The sequence below is a fragment of the Gorilla gorilla genome, chromosome 6 (genome assembly GCF_029281585.2).
Source record: "Gorilla gorilla gorilla isolate KB3781 chromosome 6, NHGRI_mGorGor1-v2.1_pri, whole genome shotgun sequence".
NCBI classification, from domain to species: Eukaryota; Metazoa; Chordata; class Mammalia; order Primates; family Hominidae; genus Gorilla; species Gorilla gorilla.
In genome coordinates, this window is record NC_073230.2 from 14,823,410 (window position 1) to 14,845,494 (window position 22,085).

Genomic DNA, 22,085 nt, shown 5'->3' on the forward strand with positions numbered 1-22,085 from the left:
TTAACCCTTAATAAAGACAAGGGATTGTACCCTCCAAACTGAATGATATTAAACATTTTTAATCTTCTGGAGTTTACGTGTTACCATTTAATGTTGGCATAAGCCTTATTAGCCTCCAGATTTTTCTATTTGGTCACGACAAACCAGTGATATGGTACTTAGAGGAACAACATAAATGCCTTTCCCCTGGGCCAGATAGCCTTCCTTACCTTGCAGGGTAAAGAAATCATCAAACTGGTAAACATGCTCTGGGTCAGTAGCAATTAGATTCATTTCTTTGTGGAATATTTCAAAGTTGGGATCATTTTTCTTCACCACCCCTATCACAAATATCTCCACATTGGTGTCACTGGCATTCTTCACCACCTCTGTCAGTTTCTCTTTATCACGAGAATCTGTCTGTCCATCAGTGATGACCAAGGCCACTTTTTTTACACCTGGCCTTGCATCTTCAAACATGTCGTTGGCTGCTTGCAGAGCAGTGGCTGTGTATGTGCCTTCCCCCAGATACTGCATGTTGTCCACAGCCAACTTGAAGTCATCCTTGCTGGAGAACTGCTTCAAATTAGCCACCTTCTCCACCTTATGGCTATAGTTGATTATGCCTATGCGGGCCGTGGCAAGGTCCAGAGCAACCCGGTCAGCCATAGTCTTCACAAAATTTTTAATGATCTGAAAGTTCTCTGGCCCCACGCTTTCTGAGCTGTCGATCACAAACACCAGCTCTAGTGGAGTCTCTTTGCATTTGGGCCCACAACCTAAAAGATGAATGTTGAGAGAGAAAAATTGTGGGAATGATTGACATCAGATTGTTGACGGGAGGGGAGAAAAAGGCAATGATGAACCTGAGACCTAAACTATTCTCTTCCTTTTCTGTGATTGTGAAAATACCTGACAGCTGTCTCCATTCTGGTTTCTTTCTTTTTTTTTGAGACGGAGTCTCGCTGTCGCCCAGGTTGGAGTACAGTGGCACGATCTCGGCTCACTGCAAGCTCTGCCTCCCGGGTTCACGCCATTCTCCAGCCTCAGCTTCCCGAGTAGCTGGGACTACAGGCGCCCGCCACCTCGCCTGGCTAATTTTTTGTATTTTTAGTAGAGACGGGGTTTCACCGTGTTAGCCAAGATGGTCTCGATCTCCTGACCTCGTGATACGCCCGCCTCGGCCTCCCAAAGTGCTGGGATTACAGGCGTGAGCCACTGCGCCCGGCCCCTTCTGGTTTCTATACTTGACTCTTAAAAAAAAAAAAAAATATATATATATATATATATATATATATACACTTGGAAAAACACTGTAGTTGATAAAATAATAAATACTTATGTGCTCGTTTCTTGGATTATAAGATAAAATATTTTCAAAAGAGTTAGCATGCCCTGTGGATGCCGTCCCAATGACATTCCTCTTCCTCTCCCAGAGAGGTAACCACCATCTGACATTTGCTCTTTATCATCCCACCATTGTATTTAATCTGAATCTGAAAGCTGATATTTCAGTCTTCACCCATAGCCTTATATGAACATTGAAATTTGCTCACCAGGCTGGCCAATGGATGAAGTAATGGGATGAAAAATTGTCATTGTGGTAGAAGGATTGGGACCTTAAATGTACACAGGAACAGCTATCCCTAACTACTCTAGTTGATGTCTCCAGTCACCCACAATGACAACTATGGCAGCTTTCACGTTATCAAGGAGGCCAGCAGTACATCCATGCTATGAAAGCTTTTGAGGGGAGTAATCCCTGAGAACACTAGTCAATTTAAAAAAACCTTCCATTTAGGTTGATAAACAACCACTTAAAGCAGTTGCCAGAGTCATCAGGAAATATAAATTATCAGGATTTTGTTTCTTTATTCATATCTTCATGTTGTTCAACAAGCCCGCCACAGAAAACCATCAGGAAATCATGTGCTATTTTTATAGGGCTTCTAGAACCCAGAAGCCATGTCTAGATTGGTCTCTCACTAGAGAGACTCCCAGGCTGCTTCTTAGGCCCAGCAGTCTTTTAGGGAATAAGCTGGTCCTGGGATTCTCTGTATAGAAGGACAATACGCCTGCCTCTGACCACTTTAAACCCAGAAGATTCTCCCATCATTATTCCATTAGTCTCTTGTCTTTTGGCTAATTTCTTTACTTCCTCTTTCTGGTAATTCTAAGTCTACCATTCAGTCATGGAAGCATTTAGTAGTTGTGAAGCAAGGTGAATACCTGACTCTGTCCTCCCACCTTTGGGACTGAGTACAACTCACAACTCTACTCAGAGAGAATTCATGGCTTCAGGAAAAACACAGACATTCTAATCACCAGCTAGGCTGGACTCAAATACCAGTTTGGCTCTTGTAGTCATATCTCCTTTGTTGAGTTTTTCGTCTCAGCTCAGGTAAATGTCACTGAATACAAACGAGCACTGTGCTAACAAAAGGCCCGGCTGCCTACATACCCTAGGCTGGCACCTTCACATGCCTTAACCAGCCTGGGAAGATGATTTTATTTTCTTACATCAGGATTTCCACAGTCTCTCTTACTGCTTCCTTTCAGTTTCCATCGACTTTTCAAATGAGCTTCACATTTTCCCGCTAGCTATATAATATACATCTGGACGAACACATTCTCTCACCAGCACAGTACATAGTGGGGCTGATACTTTAAAGTGATGTTTTTTTCTTGATCAAATCTTACCACATATTTCTGTAATAAGTTTGATAATTTCTTCTCTCTAGGGGATAAAAAGAAAAATGTATTACTATAGGTATGACTATAATATTTTTCCTATAGCCATAAAAGATATCTCATTACAATCAGCATTGGACCATTTGATGTAATCCTTCCACTGCAGAAAATAAAATAAACAACACAGAAGTCAAAAGCTGACTATAATAGACCATAACTAAAATGCGTTTGAGCTGTGAAACTTAACAGCTGAGACTTTTGGAATTCAAATTGCAACTGCAGCATTTATCAGCTGTGTGACCTCGGGCATTCGGTGCCCTAACAGTATCTGTGTCTCAGGGCTATGGTATGGATTAATCAATGTTATGCACACATTAGCACAGGGTCTGGCAACTTTAACATACCTATGGTGCTGTGGTGCTATATATACATTCAGTTATACAATTTAAACCACATGTGCTGAGCAACCAAGACAAGCCCCAATGCCTACAGAGAATTCATTCTATGCTGTATTTTCTCTTCTTTTTCTGTACTAGTTCCTGATTTTTCAAGTCCTCTCTTCAGCTTCTTAACACTCTCACTTTGGCTCTTCTGTGACATTTCCCCATGTTCCTGAACGCCCTTTTCTTGTCCTGCTGCCCACGAGCTCCATCAGAAGGGCCTGAAATGAGCTGGGTACTAGAAATAAAGCTGCCAATGCCCTTCCCTGTGCAGTGTGTTTATAAGTAACTACAATGAGACTAGAGAAGGCAGGATTCTACATTTGCCAAACACTTGAAGCTAAAAGAGATGATTAACAGAAGCCTAGATCTCAACAGGAAGGACCAGTGGACCCAACCTAAGAAAATAAAGTTTAACAGGTGCAAAAGTAAAATTTTTAAGAACAAATCTATAATGTCAAATCGAGGTGGAGGTGATGTAGCCTGTAACATGGCTTAAAAGTAGAATATGTGGGGAATATTCATAGTATTTTAATTTAACTTTTTAAACTGTAAACTAAGTAAAAGCTAACGATTCCAAGTGGCTATTTAAAAAGAACATCTACTGCAATGCTGAGTTATATAATACAATTCTACAAAATGAGAGTCAACAGTCTTCTTTTTTTCTAGGCCTTGTCATGCTTTTCCGCATTTAAAAAGGCATTTAAAAAAATCCGAAACAAGAACATGTACAGAAAGGTAAAATGTAAGTATTTATATATTTATATTAAGTATATCTAGAAAGGGGAAATACATGTATTTATACATTTATGTTTACTTTTTTATAAATGGGGAAAATACTATACACCAAGTTTTATGGTTATAATTTGTCACCTAACACTATATTATAATTCATTTTCCACATTATTAAGGATTCTGAAAAACTTGATTACTGAAATTGAATGTGCGGCCATTTAAAGGCTCTGTGATACACACTCTCATACTGTACTTTAGAAAAGTTATGGTAACTGACACCTCCAACAGCAGTATATAAGAAAATCTGTTTTATTTTAGCCACACAATATATAATAATAATATTATTATTATATCATCATTGTCAATTGGTAGAGCAAAATCTCTCATTGTTTTAAATTACACGAATTAAATTATTCATGAGGCTACATTTCATTTCATATGCATGTTTCCAAGTTGTATTCTCTTGTGCATATCTGTGTATGTTCTTTGTCTTATCTTTTTCTATGGGAATATTTGCTTTTTATTCACTTATAAGAGCAATGCATGTATCAAGGTTAGATTTTAATTTTGCAACATATTTTGTGGCATAATCAGGTTTAAAATGCTGGAAGTTACCATATATGTAAATTTTTTCTTCATGTTCTTTGCATTTAAGTGACTGGAAGAGTTCATTCCTTCCACTGAAATCACTGAATAACTACCTTGGCTACTTGGTGCCAATGATGAAGGCATCATATTTATACCCCTCAAAGGATTCACAGTCTAGGAAGAAGCAGACAAACAAAGACTTTCATAAGTGCTATGGAGAGCCAAGGAACCATCTCGATCTGCTGGGAATTCCTGGGGCAGGAAACTGAGGATGGGACTGTGGTCCAGGGAGGCAGACTCTGACCAGGTTGGGACAGGGAAGGGGAGCGTTCAGGCAAGGTGGTCGGCCTTCTATCAGAGCATACTGCATTACAATACTCGAGTAAACTTATGAATCAGGGCACATAGCAGAAACAATGACAAGAAATGTTGGAGACAGATGGACTCTTGAAGACCTTTGTGTCATGTTGAAGAGTGTGAACTTTCTCCTGGGCAGTGGGACTCACATGATCCCTAGGCAGAGAAGAGCTCTGGTGGAACTTTTATTTAAGAGAGATGATCATAGCAGCCAGTGGAGGGGTTTGAGGTTCCTAAATAATTCAGGCAAAAAAAAAAAACCAGACATCAGAAGGCTGTGGTAGTAGTAATGGATGAGGAGGACAGGCCTGGAGGGACACTCCAGAGGAAGAATGAGGGGCTTGGTGAATAACTGGAAGAAAGGATGAGGGAAAGAAGGAGTCTAAGAGGAGGCAAATGACAGTGGGGCCATACTCTGAGAGAGGCAGGAGTGGGATAGGGGCAGTTTGGGAGCTCATGAAGATGACTGAGCCCAGCTTGAGTCTGGCTGAGTCTCATACGTCTATAAGACATCCACCTAGAGATGTCCACAGGCAGCCAAGGATGTAAGATCTGGTGCTTGGGAGAATTGTCCAGGCAGGAGGCAGATTTAAGAAATGCCAATGTACAGTTGGCTGTTAAAACAGGGACTAAAAATAAGATTGCCCAGAACAGAACAGGGCTTCTCAGCCTTTTTGAAACCAGTGTGTTTCCCCTTCCCCACGTTTGATAAATACATTCTTTCTGCTTAAAATAAAAACACTATTTTTTTCATTCACTATATGCTTTCACTGTACTATAGAATTAGCCTTTTCAAACTATATGTCCCCCTGCCTTTAGTGGCTACATTCCCTGAGAGTTTGAAGACAGGGAAGACTGGGGCCAGACACTGGGAAATGCTAACAACGAAGTGACATGTGGAGAAACAGAGTCTTTTTAAATAATTTTATGAGATGTATTAAAACATTTAATGCCATCAATGGCATTTGCCTCTTAAAAGAGGAGTTTGTTAGTCTGAAATGAATCTGCACAATTGATAGCTATTGGGGGATACATTCGATCACAGAAAGGATAAGAGGGGGAGAGGAAAGAGGCCTTCTGAGAACAGCTTTCATGGGGGAGCAGCCTGAACTTGGTATCAGACAGGCCACCTCTAGCTATAAGGGCTCTGCTACATGCCAGCTAGATGACTTTGGGCATAATGTCCAACCTGACTTGTGTGTCTCCATTTGATGTGGAGATACTGTCTACCTCATGGAGCTGTCATGCAGATTAAAGGTGGGATCTTAGGTAAGAGAAGGTTATGGCCATCAGCCTGTCACCGTCTTCTTGTACCACAACCCACTAGTCCTACATTGCATGGGGGTTTGGCCAGCATTCGTGCTGTGAACCAGTCCTCATTTCCAAGCTCTGTCCAAATCCCCTGAAACCACCTGCTGTTTGGCCACTTCTTGGCTGGGCCCATGCATCCAGGCCAGTGCTTCAGCTCTCCAAACCTGTGGCCATTTCAATTGAGAATTCTGGAATTGCATGCATCCAGAGTGTGGCATAGAGGGACATATGTGCATGCCCTTTGGCCCCAAGGACTTCTAACCCGGAGGAAGGAGTGCAGCTGGAGAAGGATGAGGGTTCCAGAGCAGGGGCCTCTAAAACACCCTGCAGTACTAGGTAAGGAGCCTAACATGTACTGATGTACAGGAGCCTAACACAGAGCCTGTCACACACTAAATTCTCACTTAATGCAAATTCTCTTTTCCTTCACTCTTCTCGTCTTGCTAGTCTCTTCTTCCAGAATCTAGAAAACCAAAGTCAGCAGAATGATGTCCCTACTTCTAAGGTCTCTGCCTCTTGGTTGAAAAGCTTCCACTCAACAGATAAAGACTATCCTGCCCTCAAACACCATCATACACCATTTTGTCTGCTCTGGACCCCGAGACCACATCTTCTATCATAGCATTTATCACTCTGTAGGTGAACATCTTTGTTGTCTTTCTCTCCACCAGGCTGTGAGCTCTCTCAGTTCCAAGAAGTAGCCTCACTCTCCAATAATTCCCCAGTGCCTGTTTTGGAGCCTGATCCAAAATAGGATAGAGTAAGGTTTACTGGATACATCCAATAAAGGTTGGTGAAATGAATGAATGAATAAACGAATGGAGAAAGGAAACCAGTCCCTCTCCCCACGTTGGGACAGTAGGGCAGGTATAAACCTACAGGGAACGTTCCTCTGCTCATTTACATACACTCTCCCCTGCTACTGTTGGGGAGAAATTGTGCATATGTAGCTACTTCAACTACTATGGGCATCTTTCGGGGTCTGACTTGCGGTGGGGAACAACAAAGAGAAAAAGGCAGACAGCCCGCAGAACACATGTGCAGTTCTGTTGGTCACATGCCCAGCTCTCAGCTCTTGCCTTCACCACCTGAACTGCCACTCCCTCACACTTGGATGTTCCTAGTACATCGAATCAGCCCCGCTAGACCACAACCCTGGAAAAGTCCAACAGGAAAAAAGGAAAAGGTCTGTGATTTTCCTCAACCCCAGAAGATAGATTGCCTTCAAAGCAGAAAGGAAGAATGAGACTTTGCCTTCCACTCATGAGACTTTAAAGAGTCAGTTTTCTGTTCTTAATGGTGTGGGGAGAAGAACAGGGAAACGTTTATAGATGCTCAAAAAATACTTATTGAATAATTGAATCAATATATAACTATAATCCCAATTTTGTGATTGCTGCTCTTCTCAGAGCACTTCTAAAGGAACTAGTTCAGGAAAAAAGAGTCCTCATTCTAAAATGAGATGAACCACATAAATTAAAGTCATTTGGTAATCTGGCTTTTTTGAAACAGCTCACCTCCTTGTTGGCCAGTAACAGCAGTGTGATCATTTCTACCAAGGATCCGAGTGGAGTAGTCACACACACCCACCACAAGGCAGGACAAGGTTTTATGTCTCCCCTCATAGTCAGATTCAATTACCTCATGCATCTAAGTCAACACTGGGCTGGTAGTAGTTGCTCTCATTTAAATAGAAACTGGGATTCTGCATCCAAAAAATTCATAATTCTAAAGCTAAAGAATGAATGCAACAATTTTGCAAGCACAAAACCCTCAATTACCCTCTAGAATGGATACTCACTGTGAGTCCTAGGTCTCCTTTGGGTCCTTGTAAACCCTACTTAGTGGAAGAAGAGTAAAAGTCAATATAGGTTGGAACCAGTTAGAGTATAAAATCACAGTGAGACATTAAAAACTACTTCTTGCCTGTTTTCCTGGAGATCCAGGCTCTCCAATTTCTCCTTTATCACCTTTCTTTCCCACATCGCCCCGTTCTCCGTGCTCTCCCTTTACACAATAGGGTAAAATGATAGGTTCAGAATGTGAATCTAAAAGCCAGATAAGAAAAGCTCTATAATTTGGTTTATCTGCAACTGGCATCTCTTGAAGACCTTCAGTTCTTGTTTATACAAATGCAGTATTTGAAAAAAAATTGGGGGTAACTTATTTACATCCCATCAGATACCATAATCTAATTCATGATGAACCAGAGGTCTCAGAGTGAAGAGACCTTGAGATATAATACCATCTAATCGGCTCACCTTTCAGGACATACAACTATTACACAATTTACCGGGTACCTGAGTTATCTGGTATCTCCTACATGGTATGTTGTAAGTATGTTGTAAGATAACTAATAAATCCTTTATTAGTTATCTTCTGAGAATAAAGAAAATAAGATTTTTTTAAACATAGAGATGGGATCTCACTATATTGCTCAAGATGGTCTTGAACTCCTGGCCTCAAGCAATCCCCCTGCCTCAACCTCTCAAAGAAAAGGACATTTTATAAAGTGAACCTATTTATAGGTAGAAAAAGCAATGCACAAGGATTTTATTTCGACTGGATTGTTTTTCTTCTGAGAGTTGTAAGGGGAAGCGTGACACATATATGAGAGTTCTTCCAAAGTTAAAGTTAAGCTATTGCGATCCTAAGCCTAATCATTTCTCTAAGATCCTGAGACACTTACCTTCTGGCCTGGGAGGCCATGGCCCATTGTGCCCTTTGGGCCTGGGAAGCCTTGTGGTCCTTGTTCCCCCTACATAGGATATGAGAAGAGATGTTCTATTAATTTACCAGGATAGCTTGGATATTCTTTGGGTCAGAAACACACTTACGGTTTAAAACTGCATTATAGTATTATCGAAATATTGGGGGAAATATATATATATGTATATAAATACATACGTGTATGTGTGTATGTGTATGGCTCAACGGTTTGCTAGTAAGTGTTTAACAACTAAGACTAGGATAGGAGTGAGGGCTCTGATTTATGCCATTTGCCTATTTCTGTGGTGTAAATACTTTCACTGTGGCTAATTTCAAGCTATGAACACATCAACCAGTTCACACGTAACAGATAGCTGCTATTTCAGCTATGGTAGTAAAGGTGGGTTCCATCTTCTTTACATTTTTCCATGTTTTCTGGTATGTTAAAAAACACATGTTATTGGTTGGGCACAGTGGCTCATGCCTGTAATCCCAGCACTTTGGGAGGCTGAGGCAGGTGGATCACCTGAGGTCACGAGTTTGAGACCAGCCTGGCCAACATGGCGAAATCCTGTCTCTACTGAAAACACAAAAATTAGCTGGGCATGGTGGTGCACACCTGTAGTCCCATCTACGCAGGCGGGTGAGGCAGAAGAATTGCTTGAACCCAGGAGGCAGAGGTTGCAATGAGGTGAGATTGCACCACTGCCCTCCAGCCTGGGCAACAAGAGTGAAACTCCATCTCAAAAAAAAAAAAAGAAAAAAAATGTCATTTTAGTAACGGGGAAAAGAATATATAACAGCATCCATCCACAATTAATGCCAAGTTATTGTTTATGTAATTCCCTTTATACTGTTAGTTCCATCTCTCATAATTTGTAGCAACATTCAGGACTTGTTTCCAGATTTCTCCATCGCATTTTAACATTATTTCTTGCCCCACCAAAACCACACAGTTTCCAAGGGGTTTCATGGTGTTGAGCATGAAACAGAAACAATCACTAGCAAGTATACAAAGTCATAGTTCTAATGCTCCTTGGATCTTATACTCAATCCTTATTTGACTCTGGATAATTATTAGTAATGAGTCTCTGGCAAAGGCTTGAAGGACCACAGGCTCCTCGGGATTGATCTGTGGTTTTCAAAACTATCCTGATCATCCCCACCAAGATCATTGGCATGCTTGATAAAAATTGCATCTCCCAGGCCCAACCTCAAACCAACTAAATGAGAATCACAGGTGAAGGTAAAGACAAAATATGCGTTTTGCTATAAGTCTGCTAAAGCTTGAGAGCCACTACTCCAGGAGGCATGATGGGATTTACGAGGCACTCCTGGAAGGGGCCACAGAGGTTTGCTTGGAGACCATTACAACTTTGGGCACCTCAACATCCCTATGCCTCCTTTACCTTGTTCATTGGCTGTCAAGATTTTTCAAATCAAAAGGGCCCATTCTCTTTTAAACTGTTATAATGAAATATTTCAAAACAAAAATCATATAGAATAAAGTAAACACCTATCTACCACGTTAAAAAATAAAACAGATACAATTCAAACCTCTTAGGTACTCATCCCCAATCCTATTTCTCTGAGAGAAAAAATCTCTATCTGAAATTCATATTTATCATTCGTATCCATGTTTTTATGCTTTAACTACATTTCAAAATAATACATCTTTTTTTTGTTGTTTGTTTGTGTGTGTGTTTTTTTGTTTTTTTTTTTTTTTTGAGACAGAGTCTCACTCTGTCACCCAGGCTGGAGTGCAGTGGTGTGATCTCAGTTCACTGCAGTCCCCACCTCTCAAGTTCAAGCGATTCTCCTGCCTCAGCCTCCTGAGTAGCTGGGATTACAGGTGTGTGCCACTATGCCTGGCTAATTTTTGTATTTTTAGTAGAGACAGGGTTTCACCATGTTGGCCAGTCTGGTCTCAAACTCCTGACCTTAGGTGATCCACCTGCCTCGGCCTCCTAAAGTGCTGGGATTACAGGCATGAGCCACCACACCTGGCTGATATTTTTAATATTTTAAATTTCCAATAAATGATATATTTATGCATCCAATTTTTTTAAAAAACCTCAATATTATCTATTTGAAATTTGTGTGTGTGTATGTGTGTATATATATATATATATATATATATATATATGAGGTTCTAATTTGTTGATTGTCTCTCTGCTATAAAGTATTTCATTAAATAACTGAATACAACTTATCCATTAGCCTTTTGATGCACATTTAGGTTATTTCCAATATTTCTGTATTAAAAATAATATTTTAAGAATATCCTTTTATATGCCTTTGCACACTTGTATACATTCCTAGGAGGAAACTCTTACATCGAAACAAATATTATATAAAATGGTACAAAATAAAATGAACACAGCACAGATTCTCTGAAGCTGAACTAAAGGGCTCCATTTTTCACACACCCATCCCTAACCTCTCGCGGCACACTGGCTTGACTGAACTCTAAGGTTCTTTTTATTCTCTTACATGTGTTTCTAAACTGGTTGTAGGTATGGTGTTATGGTATTGCCTCTCCAGTTCAACACCAGAGGACTTAAAATAAGTTCTTTACAGGGGTGAGATTACAGAGAACTTAATTCACTGAATGTCTTTTCACTTTGGTATCTCTTGAGCCAAACCCAGCGCAGTAACATACTGGGCCCACTGGAAATGGGTATGCAGTGTTGCACTACAGTGTCTTGGGCCCACCTAAGGAGGCTCACCCCGAAGAGGAGTGCTTCCTCTGCTAGTTGCTTAGAGGGAACAAGTAGGGATGATTGGTCTTCTTCATTCAGTTTAAAGTCAGGATAGAATACAGTAGTCCCCCTTTATCTGTACTTTCATTTCCCATGGTTACACTTACCCACAGTCAACTGTGGTTGGAAAATAAGTGAGTATAGTATAATAAGATATTTCGAGAGAGACCACATTCACATAACTTTGATGACAGTATATTGCTTATAGTTGTTCTATTTTATTATGTGTTTGTTAATCTCCTACTGTGCCTAATTTTAAATTAGGCCTTATTATAGGTATGTGTATATAGAAAAAACATAGCATATTTAGGGTTTGGTAGTATCCAAGGTTTCAAGCACCCACTGGGAATATCGGAACATATCTCCTGCAGATAAGGAGGGACTACTGTAATCTTTTCCCACCAGGGAACTTGATATCATTGGGAGCCCCAGAACCCTGGATAGGAATTTGTGCCAGTTAAATAAACCCTAAACATTAAACTGACACTGGCATTCCAAGATGAAAATTCAATCAAAAAAAAGAGAGGAGAAAAATTTGTCCTGTTTCCAAAGATGGCACTCCCAACATAGGTGTCGTGAAGATGAATAGGTGGGAAGGTGTAGATAACACAGAACAACCTCATTATGCTCACTGCAAAACATGCTCTAATAGGAGTGGATCTGCAGCCTGCTTCTGAACATGAAGGTTAGTGGGGTCTGCCTACATACAGACTAGCAGCCAGCCCCCAGAGTGATATGCAGGACTGCAGGCAGCTACCTGCCTGAGGTTATACCATCTTCTTCTGCTCAAATCCAAAGGAAAACAAACACAAATATTATAGGAACGATATCCTCTTAAGAAAGATGTCTTGGTAAATTACACTTTGGTATAAATTTGTTTTCTCAGATTTTTTGTGGAGGTGAATGAGGACATTTTCATTCAATGAGGTACCTGGTAGAAGGTTTGGGTTGCAGGGGAGATGCGTCAGACCGCTGTACCTAAGTTAGGGGGTACAGCTGGCCAGGGATAAGACAGACTAAAGGCTCATGAGAACACTAAGAGGAAATCCATGGTTGGCTTTGTCTCAACCTGAAAGGACAGAACAGTGTGATAAACAGAGGAGCTGAGACTGTGGTGTGATGGTGAATTATCGCTGAGAGTTATATGTTTAGACAAAGTGAATCCAGAAAGAATGCCATACCTTTCTGACAATTACTCAGAATAATTATTTCTTTTGCAATATTTCAGATTCCTCCAGTAGCTACTACAGAAGATGTCCAATACATGTTCATGACTAACTAGCTGCCTTTAAGAAATGACACAATTTCCTAATATAGCTAAAACCTATTGTTGTAAGGGGAAGCATGACACATGCCCTGAGGGAAAAAACATTAGAGTAGCAAATTATCTTGTTAGGGTAATGTTCAGGAATTTCTTTTGCATTACTTCACAATATAAGTATTTTCTATATAACTGTTAACACTATAGATATTCCAGGCAGCTAGATTTCCCTATAATAAAGGCAATTCATTTTCTTTTTAATCGCTAGTTTCCCTTCAAAATACTTAAAGGCTTCCTATAACTTTCAGAGTAGACTATCTAGCTAAAAGCCTTTAGCAAGTAAATCCATGTCTGATCTTGGCAGAGGTGAATGCTATCCAATCAGACTTTTAAATGTATAAGTCTCAGGAAAATGATAAACAATGATTTGAGTGTGGGTCAGAAACAACTGCATGAAACAACCTATTTTATTGGAAGCTATAATTAAATCTAAATTTCAAACCCTGGTTAATCACTATATCACCACATTAGATGTGTCCTGATAAAGAAGTGATCATTTTCATTTTTCAGATGACTGCTTGTTCTCTGGGAGAGAAATTTCTAAGAATAATGCACATCTACCTGAATGTTTCCATTGATTTATTTTTGCATTACTGATACGTCAGGAAACAATGATTTTTCTTTCAAAATGTTTTCTCAGTAAGGTGTGGTAAGAAAAAAATCAAATTTATAGATGATCATAAAATATAAAATGGACATCTGGCTTCTGCCAGTGTGTAGAAAAGTGGAAAAAAATGCTACTCTCATTCTTAAGCCCCAACAACAAAAAATGAGAACTAATCTGTGAAGTCACAGCTTTTCTTGAATCCATCATAGAGCTGTGGTTGCAGGGCACCCAGCCAATTCAGCATCTAAGGAAAGTCAAGATCCTTCAAGGAGACACAGGCTTGGATATTCACCTACCTGGTGGAGGTGCCACATGTTATACAAGCTGGTAAGAATTTAGCTAAAATTTTTAACAGGATGCTAAAGGCTGAGTGTGGGATAGCAGGAGGGGATAGGACCCCTGGGAGCTGCAGGCACAAGAGAAAATCACAGCTACTCACAGACTCTTCTCAGGGACTTTGCTGGTGCTCAAGAGAAAGACTGGGGCCAGGACTAGGGTCAGGAGTAGGCTTCCCTTGTGGTGCCAGCCTGGGAAGGGAAGCAGCAGTCCCACAGGTCTCAGTCTGTTTGTGCTGCTATAACAAAATACCATAGACTGGGTGGCTTATAAACAACAGCAGATTATCTCTCACAGTTCTGGAGGCTAGAAAGCCCACGATCAAGGAATTGGCAAATTCAGTGTCTGGTGAGGGTCCATTTCCTGGTTCATAGGTGGCACTTTCTTGCCGTGTCCTCACATGGTGGAAGGGACAAGACAGCTCCCTGGGGCCTCCTTTATAAGGGTGCTAATCCCATTCCTGAGGACAGAGGTGACCTAATCACCACCCCAAGGCCCCACTTCCTAACGCCATCGACTTAGGGGTTAAAATTTCAACATATGAATGTGGGGACCATATGAATTTTTAGACCACATTCTGTTTCCTTTTGAAGGAAACAGAATAAACCTTGCAAGAATGAATCCTGGGCCCAGATCTTTAGAGATGCCCTACTATTTGTGGAGGGTCAGGAAACCACGCCCAGACCATTAGACGCCTCCTCGTATGGGTTTGCTGGAACACATAAAACTACATACTAAAAAGAGTAAATTTTACTGCATATAAATAATCCTTTACTAAAGAATAAAACAATACTTTAAAAAGTTAAAAAGAATTAGATAAACACTTGGCAAAATTTAAATGAGTTCTATAGATTAAATATTATATCAATAATTTTCTGATGTTTATTATTGTACTGTGTTATATAAGAGAATGTGCTTGTTTGTAGCAAAAATACTGATGTATTAGGAGTAAATGGGTACCAAATCTGAATTTTACTCTCAAGTGTTTCAGAAAAATAATATGACACATATATATATATATATATATATATATATGCAAAGTGATATAGCAAATGTGGTAATATTAACATTTATAGAATCTGGGTAAAGGATATATAAAAATTCTTTGTATTATCTTTGCAACTTTTTTTGCAAGTCTGAAATTATTTCAAAATAAAAGTTAAACATTAATACATAAAATGAATGCATGAATAAACGTACCAAGTGGTTGCAAAAAGATGTCAGCTATCACTGCTGCAGCGGCTAAAGCATATGAGTATACAGGTACTTTGCCTACTCAAAGTTTGGGAGCCCAAAGGCTAAAAGAACATCAAAAGACCTAAAACAAAGCTACAGGTGTGGATTTCTCCCTACGCAGAAACAGCTTCCACTGTTTGAATTCAGGAGGCTTCTACTGTTACCAGAAGCTTCTAAACTTCCCTAGGATTTGTATTCATACCAATTTCAGTTCAATTTTTTAAATTATAATTTCTGGGGTACATGTGCAGAACATGGTTTGTTACATAGGTATGCATGTATCACGGTGGTTAGCTGAACCCATCAACCCATCATCTACATTAGACATTTCTCCTAATGCTATCCCTCCCCCAGCCCCCCACCCCATGACAGGCCTTGGTGTGTGATGTTCCCCTCCCTGTATCCACGTGTTTCTCATTTTTCAACTCCCAGTTATGAGTGAGAACATGCAGTGTTCAGTTTCCTGTTCTTGTGTTAGTTTGCTAAGAATGATGGTTTCCAGCTTCATCTATGTCTCTGCAAAGGACATGAACTCATCCTTTTTTATATCTGCATAGTATTCCATGGTGTATACTGCCACTTTTCTTTATCCAGTCTATCATTAACGGGCATTTGGGTTGGTTCCAAGCCTTTGCTATTGTGAACAGTGCCGCAATAAACATGTGGGTGCATGTGTCTTTATAGAATGATTTATAATCCCTTGGGTATATACCCAGTAATGGGACTGCTGGGTCAAATGGTATTTCTGGTTCTAGATCCTTGAGGAATTGCCACACTGTCTTCCACATGGTTGAACTAATTTACACTCCCACCAACACTGTAAAAGCATTCCTATTTCTCCACATCTTCTCCAGCATCTGTAGTTTTCTGACTTTTTAATGATCGCCATTCTAACTGGTGTGAGATGGTATCTCATTGTGGTTTTGATTGGCATTTCTCTAATGACAGTGATGATGAGCTTTTTTTCACATTTGCTGACTACACATATGTCTTCTTTTGAGAAGTGTCTGTTCATATCCTTCACCCACTTTTTGATGGGGTTGTTTTTTTCTTGTAAATTTAAGTTCTTTGTAGATTCTGGATATTAGCCTTTTGTCAGATGGATAGATAGCAAAAATTTTCTCCCATTCTGTATGTTGCCTGTTCACTCTGATGATAGTTTCTTTTGCTGTGCAGAAGATCTTTAGTTTATTAGATCCCATTTGTCAATTTTGGCTTTGGTTGCCATTGCTTTTGGTATTTTAGTCATGAAGCCTTTGCCCATGCCTATGTCCTGAATGGTATTGCCTAGGTTTTCTTCTAGGGTTTTTTTTTTAAGGTTTTAGGTCTTACTTAAGTCTTTAATCCATTTTGAGTTAATTTTTGTATAAAGTGTAAGGAAGGGGTCCAGTTTCAGTTTTCTGCATATGACTAGCCAGTTTTCCCAACACCATTTATTAAATAGGAAATCCTTTCCTCATTGCTTGTTTTTGTCAGGTTTGTCAAAGACCAGATGGTTGTAGATGTACAGTGTTATTTCTGAGGCTTCTGTTCTGTTCCACTGGTCAACATATCTGTTTTGGTACCAATACCATGCTGTTTGGGTTACTGTAGCCTCATAGTATAGTTTGAAGTCAGGTAGCGTAATCCCTCCAGCTTTGTCCTTTTTGCTTAAGATTGTCTTGGTTATGTGAGCTCTTTTTTGATTCCATAAGAAATTTAAAGTAGATTTTTCTAAATCTGTGAAGGAAGTCAATAGTGGCTTGATAGGGATTGCATTGAATCTATAAATTACTTTGGGCAGTATGACCATTTTCACAATATTGATTCTTCCTGTCCATGAGCATGGAGTGCTTTTCCATTTGATTGTGTCTTCTCTTATTTCCTTGAGCAGCGGTTTGTAGTTCTCCTTGAAGAGGTCCTTTACATCCCTTGTAAGTTGTATTCCTAGGTATTTTATTCTCTTTGTAGCAATTGTGAATGGGAGTTCACTCACGATTTGGCTATCTGTTTGTTTGTTATTGGTGTATAAGAATGCTTGTGATTTTTGCACATTGATTTCATATACTGAGACTTTGCTGAAGTTGCTTATCAGCTTAAGGAGATTTTGGGCTGAGACAATAGTGTTTTCTAAATATACAACCATGTCATCTGCAGGGACAATTTGACTTCCTCTCTTCCTATTTGAATACCCTTTATTTCTTTCTCTTGCCTGATTGCCTTGGCCAGAACTTCCAATACTATGTTGAATAGGAATGGTGAGAGAGGGCATCCCTGTCTTGTGCCGAATTTCAGCGGGAATGCTTCCAGTTTTTGCCCATTCCATATGACACTGGCTTTGGGTTTGTCATAAATGGCTCTTATTATTTTGAGATATGATCCATCAATACCTAGTTTATTGAGAGTTTTTAGCATGAAGGGATGTTGAATTTTGTCAAAGGACTTTTCTGCATCTATTGAGATAATCAGGTGGTTTTTGTCATTGGTTCTGTTTAGGTGGTGGATTATGTTACTTGATTTGCATATGTTGAACCAGCCTTGCATCCCAGGGATGAAGCCGACTTGATCGTGGTGGTTAAGCTTTTTGATGTGCTGCTGGATTCAGTTTGCCAGTATTTTATTGGGAATTTTTGCATTGATGTTCATCAGGAATATTGGCCTGAAATTTTCTCTTTTTGTTGGGTCTCTGCCAGGTTTTCATATCAGGATAATGCTGGCCTCATAAAATGAGTTAGGGAGGAGTCCCTCTTTTTCTGTGGTTTGGAATAGTTTCAGAAGACATGGTACCAGCTCCTCTTTGTACCTCTGTTAGAATTCGGCTGTGAATCCGTCTGGTCTTGGGCTTTTTTTGCTTGGTAGGCTATTAATTACTGCCTCAATTTCAGAACTTGTTTTGGTCTGTTCGAGGATTCAACTTCTTCCTGGTTTGGACTTGGAAGTGTGTATGTGTCCAGGAACTTATCCATTTCTTCTAGATTTTCTAGTTTATTTGCATAGAGGTATTTATAGTATTCTCTGATGGTAGTTGGTATTTCTGTGGGATCAGCAGTGATATCCCCTTTATCATTTTTTATTGCATCTATTTGATTCTTCTCTCTTTTATTGGTCCAGCTAATGGTCTATTTTGTTGATCTTTTCAACCAGCTCCTGGATTCACTGATTTTTTGAAGAGTCTTTTTGTGTCTTTATCTCCTTCAGTTCTGCTCTGATCTTAGTTATTTCTTGTCTTCTACTAGCTTTTGAATTTGTTTGGTCTTGTTTCTCTAGTTCTTTAGTTGCGATGTTAGGGTGTCGATTTTAAATCTTTCCCACTTTCTCTTGTGGGCATTTAGTGCTATAAATTTCCCTCTAAATACTGCTTTAGCTGTGGCTCAGAGATTCTGGTACCTTGTATCTTTGTTCTCCTTGGTTTCAAAGAACTTATTTATCTCTGCCTTAATTTCGTTACTTACCCAGTAGTCATTCAGGAGCAGGTTGTTCAGTTTCCATGTAGATGTGCGGTTTTGAGTGAGTTTCTTAATCCTGAGTTCTAATTTGATTTCACTGTGGTCTGAGAGATTGTTTGTTATGATTTCCATTCTTTTGCATTTGCTGAGGAGTGTTTTACTTCCAATTATGTGCTCAATTTTAGAATAAGAGTGATGCAGTGCTGAGAAGAATGCATATTCTGCTGATTTGGGGTGGAAGGTTCTGTAGATGTCTATTAGGTCCAGTTGGTCCAGAGCTGAGTTCATGTCCAAAATATCCTTGTTAATTTTCTGTCTTGTTAATCTGTGTAATATTGACAGTGCTGTGTAAAAGTCTCCCACTATTATTGTGTGGGAGTCTAAGTCTCTTTGTAGGTCTCTAAGAAGTTGCTTTATAAATGTGGGTGCTCCTGTATTGGGTGCCTATATATTTAGGTTAGCTCTTCATGTTGCATTGATCCCTTTACCATTATGTAATGCCCTTCTTTGTCTTTTTTGATCTTTGTTGATTTAAAGTCTGTTTTATCAGAGACTAGGATTGCAACCCCTGCTACTTTTTTTTTTTTTTTTTGCTTTCCATTTGCTTGGTAAATATCCCTCCACCCCTTTATTTTGAGCCTATGTGTGTCCTTGCACATGAGATGGGTCTCCTGAATACAACACACTGATAGGTCTTGACTTGTTATTGAATTTGCCAGTCTGTGTCTTTTAATTGGGGCATTTAGCCCATTTACAGTTAATATTGTTATGTATGAATTTGATCTGGTCTTTATGAGGTTAGCTGGTTATTTTGCTCGTTAGTTGATGCAATTTCTTCAGTGTCAATGGTCTTTAGAATTTGGTATGTTTCTGGCATTGGCTGGTGCTGGTTGTTCCTTTCCATGTTTAGTGCTCCCTTCAGGAGCTCTTGTAAGGCAGGCCCAGTGGTGACAAAATCGCTCAGCATTTGCTTGTCTGTAAAGGATTTTATTTCTCCTTCACTTGTGAAGCTTAGTTTGGCTGGATATGAAATTCTGGGTTGAAAATTCTTTTAAGAATGTTGAATATTGGCTCCCACTCTCTTCTGGCTTGTAGGGTTTCTGCAGAGAGATCTGCTGTTAGTCTGATGTGCTTCCCTTTGTGGGTAACCTGACCTTTCTCTCTGGCTGCCCTTAACATTTTTTCCTTCATTTCAACCTTGGTGAATCTGACTATTATGTGCCTTGGGGTTGCTCTTCTTGAGAAGTATCTTTGTGGTGGTCTCTGTAATTTCTGAATTTGAATGTTGTCCTGTCTTGCTAGGTTGGGGAAGTTCTCCTGGATAATATCCTAAAGAGTATTTTCCAACTTGGTTCCATTCTCAATGTCACTCTCAGGTACACCAATCAAACGTAGGTTTGGTCTTTTCACATAGTCCCATATTTCTTGGAGGCTTTGTTGGTTCCTTTTCATTCTTTTTTCTCTAATCTTGCCTTCATGCTTTATTTCATTAAGTTGATCTTCAATCTCTGATATCCTTTCTTCCACTTCATTGATTTGGCTATTGATACTTGTGTATGCTTCACGAAGTTCTTGTGCTGTGTTTTTCAGCTCCATCAGGTCATTTATGTTCTTCTCTAAGCTAGTTATTCTAGTTAGCAATTCCTCTAACCTTTTTTCAAGGTTCTTAGCTTCCTTGCATTGGGTTACAACATGCTCCTTTAGCTCAGAGGAGTTTGGTATTACTCACCTTCTGAAGCCTACTTCTGTCAATTCGTTAAATTCTTTCTCAATCAGTTTTGTTCCCTTGCTGGTGAGGAGTTGTGATCCTTTGGAGGAGAAGAGGCTTCTGGCTTTTTGTGCTTGTTTTTCCTCATCTTCATGGATTTATCTACCTTTGTTCTTTGATGTTGGTGATCTTTAGATGGGGTTTCTGAGTGGACGTCCTTTTGTTGATGTTGATGCTATTCCTTTCTGTTTGTTAGTTTTCCTTCTAACAGTCTGGTCCCTCTGCTGCAGGTCTGCTGGCGTTTGCTGGATGTCCACTCCAGACCCTTTTTGCCTGGGCATTACCAGTGGAGGCTGCAGAACAGCAAAGACTGCCACCTGTTCAATCCTCTGGAAGCTTCGTCCCAGACGGGTACCCACCAGATGCCAGACAGAGCTCTCCCGTATGAGATGTCTGTTGGTGGGAGGTGTCTCCCAGTCAGGAGACACAGGGTTCAGGGACCCACTTGAGGAGGCAGTCTGACCCTTAGCAGAGCTTGAACGCTGGGCTGGGAGATGCACTGCTCTCTTCAAAGCTGGCAGGCAGGGATGTTTAAGTCTGCTGAAGCTGCACCCACAGTCTCCCCTTCCCCCAGGTGCTCTGTCCGAGGGAGACGGGGGTTTTATCTATAAGCCCCTTGCTGGGGCTGCCTTTTTTCAGATATGCCCTGCCCAGAGAGGACGAATCTAGAGAGGCAGTCAGGCTACAGTGGCGTTGCTGAGCTGTGGAGGATTCCACCCAATTGGGACTTCCCCACAACTTTGTTTACATTGTGAGGGGAAAAGTGGACCCCTCTCCCCACACCAAGTTTGAGCATCCCAGGTCAACTTCAGACTGCTGTGTTGGCAGTGAGAATTTCAAGGCATTGGATCTTAGCTTGCCAGGCTCCGTGGGGGTGGGATCTGCTGAAGTAGACCACTTGGCACCCTGGCTTTAGCCCCCTTTCCAGGGGAGTGAACAGTTCTGTCTCGCTGGCGTTCCATGTTCCACTGGGGTATGAAAAAAAAAAACACTCCTGCAGCTAGCTCGGTGTCTGCCCAAACGGCCTCCCAGTATTGTGCTTGAAACCCAGGGCCCTGGCGGCGTAGGCACCCAAGGGACTCTCCCGGTCTGTGGGCTGTGCATACTGTGGGAAAAGCATAGTATCTGGACCAGAGTGCACCGTTCCTCATGGCACAGTCCCTCATGGCTTCCCTTGGCTAGGGGAGGGAGTTCCCTGACCCCTTGTGCTTTCCAGGTGAGGCAATGCCCCACCCTACTTCAATTCACCCTCTGTGTGCTACCCCCACTGTCTAACCAGTCCCAATGAGATGAGCCAGGTACCTCAGTTGGAAATGCAGAAATCACCAGCCTTCTGCATTGATCTCACTGGGAGCTGCAGACCAGAGCTGTTCCTATTCAGCCATCTTGCCAGCCTGCAATCCTATATAAGCTTTCTATAAATTTGATTTTATAGTATGGGAAACTAATAATATTCTGCACTTTGATATTCTTACTTTTCGTAAGGTTTATTTAACTTATTCTTAAATTCATTTGAAGATGTGTTGAAAGCTGTATTTTCTGCTGCGGTTGCTGAGGTTGGCCATGACAATAAGGAAATTCAGGATGCTATAGCTATGGAGGGTCAGTTCAATCTTTTAAACCAGCAGGATTGTCCACTTGGACACAGCCAGTTTGTAGGTCTGATGCTGGTTATCTACCCCGAGACTGTGAATTCTATCTACACATGGATAATATAAATGCTAATGGAGAAGTAGGACACCAGGGCTGGACAGCAAGAGAAGGAATCTTTTCCCTTCCTGTTTGAGTTCGTGCCTTCCCAAGGTTCCTTTGTCATCTCA

At 40.5% G+C, this 22,085-nt stretch overlaps 1 protein-coding gene across 1 annotated transcript in view; it reads right to left on the reverse strand.

Moving 5' to 3' along the window:
* COL28A1 (collagen type XXVIII alpha 1 chain) overlaps positions 1 to 22,085 on the reverse strand; it is a 173,206-nt gene that overhangs the window by 16,620 nt on the left and 134,501 nt on the right. The window contains exons 28-32 of the mRNA XM_019030589.4: positions 8,791 to 8,859; positions 8,028 to 8,108; positions 7,903 to 7,938; positions 2,680 to 2,716; positions 210 to 758 (exon numbers count right to left, since the gene is read on the reverse strand). Coding sequence (XP_018886134.3) covers positions 210 to 758; positions 2,680 to 2,716; positions 7,903 to 7,938; positions 8,028 to 8,108; positions 8,791 to 8,859 — 772 coding nt within the window. The remainder of the gene's footprint in view (positions 1 to 209; positions 759 to 2,679; positions 2,717 to 7,902; positions 7,939 to 8,027; positions 8,109 to 8,790; positions 8,860 to 22,085) is intronic.